Below are 3,699 nucleotides of genomic sequence, written 5' to 3' on the forward strand. Positions count from 1 at the left end.
TTCCAAGGAATGTTTGCCTTCCAACAACGCCAAGCCTCGCTCAAGTGTTGCAAAACAACTCTGGCCTTATTTTCTCTGATACCCTCAGGCATCATATCCAAAATATCGTGAAGTACGGCAGCTCTCAATTCCAAGTCAAAGTGACTTTCTACACGTTGTTTTGTAACAGATTTGGCAGTACCCTTATTTTGTCTACCTTCGAATTGTTTGGCAAGCAAGTTTCCAAGCCATCTTTCAAGTAATGGTACGATACCACGCAAGAAGAATAGCCATACTCTCCATGCTGGAGCCCAAAATCCACAACCAGGACCTTTTCCTACAGCTCCAGCGTTAAATCTGTAATAAATCAAATGTTTCAAATCTTTACACATTCTAATCTGTCTCATGAGTCGATATTTGTAACGATACATTCCTGTCAGTTGGCCGACGTGTGTGAAAATGTAGTGTAAACCATCAGCTAATTGATAAGCTTCCACATTTCCCATTCTATATTGAACATGAGAGTCCACAACTAGTTTTGTTAATCTTAAAATTTCACGGCACAAGTGGAATGCATTACCAAATCTAGATTTCTTTCGTTCCTTGGTTGTTAGAGTTTTGATTGGTTTCAAATTGAAGTTATAGTCCAAGTGAAGATAGTTCAAATTCTTTCTGTGAATCAACAAGTTTAGCATGTTAAAACCTTGTCGTACAACTTGCAGACCTGCCTCTACCCAGTCAATTTTGGTCGTCTTAAAGAATTTCGTGTTTTTAAGAGCTCTAAAGAGATTTCGTTTTGTTTGTGCTTTGGAGGGTTGATGATGCAACTCGTTCAAAACAAAACATTTCAACAGTTTTTGGTAGCTTACTCTAACTTTGACAGGATTTTCACCCTCTGGATGTTCTCTGTACCAATTCTTTACGAGAGGAATATCTTGAGCTCTTCTCATTCTTCCTGAGCGTGTACAGAAAGGTCTTGGAGCCCAATACAAATCAATACCTTGTGTGGTGTATGGGGTCCATAAAGGTTCATCCTCAAGTAAAGGATTCACATCATCTGGAAGAGCGAAAACATCGCTCTCTCCACCAATATCCTCATATTCAAAATAGTCATGTTCCCAGTTGAATTGCGTTTTGTAAGAAGGTATGGTGTTAAGAGAAGGATGGAATTCGAAGGCATCAGCATCAGGATCCTCTGACTTGTTAAATGCAAGCAAAGGATATCGATAATGAGACAATTCAACATTTCTAGGACGATCGTTATAGAGATGTGGAAATGCAACCTTATACTCGGTCCTAATTTTTTGTCGAATGATAATTTTGTGAATGTCGTTAAATTCATTCCAATCTTCATCCTCTCCTTCAACATCTCTGAAAAGAGGTTCAAATTTTGGTCCACCGGGAATTGCCATATTCAGAGCTTTGCTGGTTTCAAATGATTCCTTATCGAATAAATAAAAATAATTAGGATCTACAATGTCACTGAGTAATCGTTCGGATAATCTATATAATGTAGTCATGATTGGAAGATTCAGCCTCCACGTTTTATAGCTAGATCCGTTCACAAATCTATTATCATTCATGAGTGGTTTATGTTGATAGAACCAATCAATGACTGCTGCATCCTCGTCTGGATCTAAATTCATTCGGATTGCGTCTTGAGGTTCGACTCCTAGAATATTTCCACCATAATCGATTGGAGCCTCTTCGTCATCAAATGGTGGAAATCTCATTCTTCTAAAGTGTTTTCTGTCCTTCTTTTCTCGTCTCATCAAAATCCACATTGTAGCCCACTGAGCCAAATATACTGGTTCAATAACACGAGGAATTTCATTCACAAATGTGATAGCACCGGTCACATGATAGAGTACTTCAACTTCACGAGTTTGTTCCCAAGGCATTGGCATATTTTCCAAAAGTTTAAGTACAGCATGAGGAATGTATTTCAAAGCACCCAAGTACACTCGTTTATCACGTCTGAATTTTCTATTCGACATGTCTCCGTGTTCCTTGATAATTTCTCGAAGCACTTCGGGAGGTTCAATCTTGTTGACATTCTTATTCTTTGAGAGACCTCCGCCACCTGCAGCCTTGCTGCTCAAATTCTTGAATCGTCTCTTGTTGAATTTAAGCCAAGCCTTTGCTTTCTCTTCAAGTTGTTGCTGAGAAGTAGGTGCGCCCATGGCTCCTGAAGGTTTAATACCTGGAGGAAGTTTGATTCCTGGAGGTAATCGCATGGATGATGAATTGGGTGCTGAATTGTTGTTGTTGCTGAAAGGGTTGAAATCTCCGTCTCTATCATCTTCGTCATCAATATCGGCATTATTCATCATTGATGATGATGAGGAGATGGGAGTTTGTTGTGGTTCTCCATCTTCAATATACACACCATCTGCCTCTTCATCATCACCGAACATGTTAATCTTGTTGGGTTTCATTCTTGTTGTTGTGGAAGAATGATGATGTTTTTGTTGTTGTAGTAAAAATCTACACACAAACACTTGTTCGATATATCTGATATCAAATCGTCGGTAAGCACTCCAAAGCTAGAAATCAATGATTCGGGCAGTAACAAGGAGTGTGATGATCAATCGAGAGAGTGAAGCTGCAGAATTTTTTTTGGTTGAAATCGTTAAAAAAATTTCTCTCTCTTCATCTTCAACTTTAGTGTTTTGTTTGAACCCTCGTCATGTTGAGACTCTTTTCGAAGAAGTAGGGAACAATGGATAGCGAGTACGAGGAGATTCTTCTAATTATTGTTCAACACCTCCTTCTTTTGGTTGATTATTCCTTCTAATCCGGAATAGATCATCATCATCGAGGCTTATGATATAATTTCATTTCATCATAAAAAAAATGAGTGCTAAAGGGGAGCAGGAAGAATCTCTCCTTCCATCCCAACCTCAACAACAAGTACAGCCACAACTCCTATCATCAACAACCAACCAAGTGTCCGCGTTACATTCGCCATCCATCATTGTCAATTCTGAAGGAATGAATGTTTCGGATCATCATTCAGGGCAACAACAGATAAGTTCTGGCTCTAGAGTAGCGCCGATCGTTGGAACTAGTTCATCATCATCATCGTCACCACCATCAACACTAATGATAGGACCACCATCATCACTAGTACAAGAACAACAATCGACAAGTATGGACGCTCACAATACAACACCCAATCCGTCATTGGATGCTTCACAATCTGTACGGACTATTTCTTCATCGAGTCCAAACGATAACCAACATCATTCGGATACGAATCCGAAAAACGCTTCGTCCATGTCATTTCTTGCGAAACATTTAAAGAGCTTTTCAAATAATGACATCATTCACTTTTTGAAGAAGTTACCCCGTCATAGTCATGACCCAGATCGATCTCACCAAAGTAATACTAATACAACTTTGCAATCTAAATCAAATTCAACAACATCTACGGATGTGGCAGTCAATCCCAACAACAATTTACATGACGATGTTCACGCTTTGAAAAAGAATATTATTTCTGATGGGCATCTTTCAATTTCAAGCAGTTTACTCCAAAAGTCATCAAATCTGTCAAATACCTCTCAGTCAACTCCAGAAAAAGATCAACAATCAAAAACAAGGACAATGGATGATTTTCTTAAAAATGTTGGAACAAAAACAAGTACGAGCACAATCAATACGCCCACTTCAAATATTTATTCATCTTCATCAGAAGACGAAGGAGGAGCCTATAAA

At 38.8% G+C, this 3,699-nt stretch overlaps 2 protein-coding genes across 2 annotated transcripts in view; one reads left to right on the top strand and one right to left on the bottom strand.

Moving 5' to 3' along the window:
- Nucleotides 1–2,417, bottom strand: part of FDP41_000876 (uncharacterized protein) — a gene marked incomplete at both ends in the record, with an annotated part of 3,077 nt that extends 660 nt beyond the window's left edge. The window contains one exon of the mRNA XM_044712647.1: nt 1–2,417. This exon is cut by the window's left edge and continues 297 nt beyond it. Coding sequence (XP_044564811.1) covers nt 1–2,417 — 2,417 coding nt within the window.
- A 418-nt stretch (nt 2,418–2,835) lies between these two features.
- Nucleotides 2,836–3,699, top strand: part of FDP41_000877 (uncharacterized protein) — a gene marked incomplete at both ends in the record, with an annotated part of 879 nt that continues 15 nt past the window's right edge. Inside the window, one exon of the mRNA XM_044712658.1 lies at nt 2,836–3,699. This exon is cut by the window's right edge and continues 15 nt beyond it. Coding sequence (XP_044564812.1) covers nt 2,836–3,699 — 864 coding nt within the window.

This window comes from Naegleria fowleri (assembly GCF_008403515.1).
Source record: "Naegleria fowleri strain ATCC 30894 chromosome Unknown tig21, whole genome shotgun sequence".
NCBI lineage: Eukaryota > Heterolobosea > Eutetramitea > Acrasida > Naegleriidae > Naegleria > Naegleria fowleri.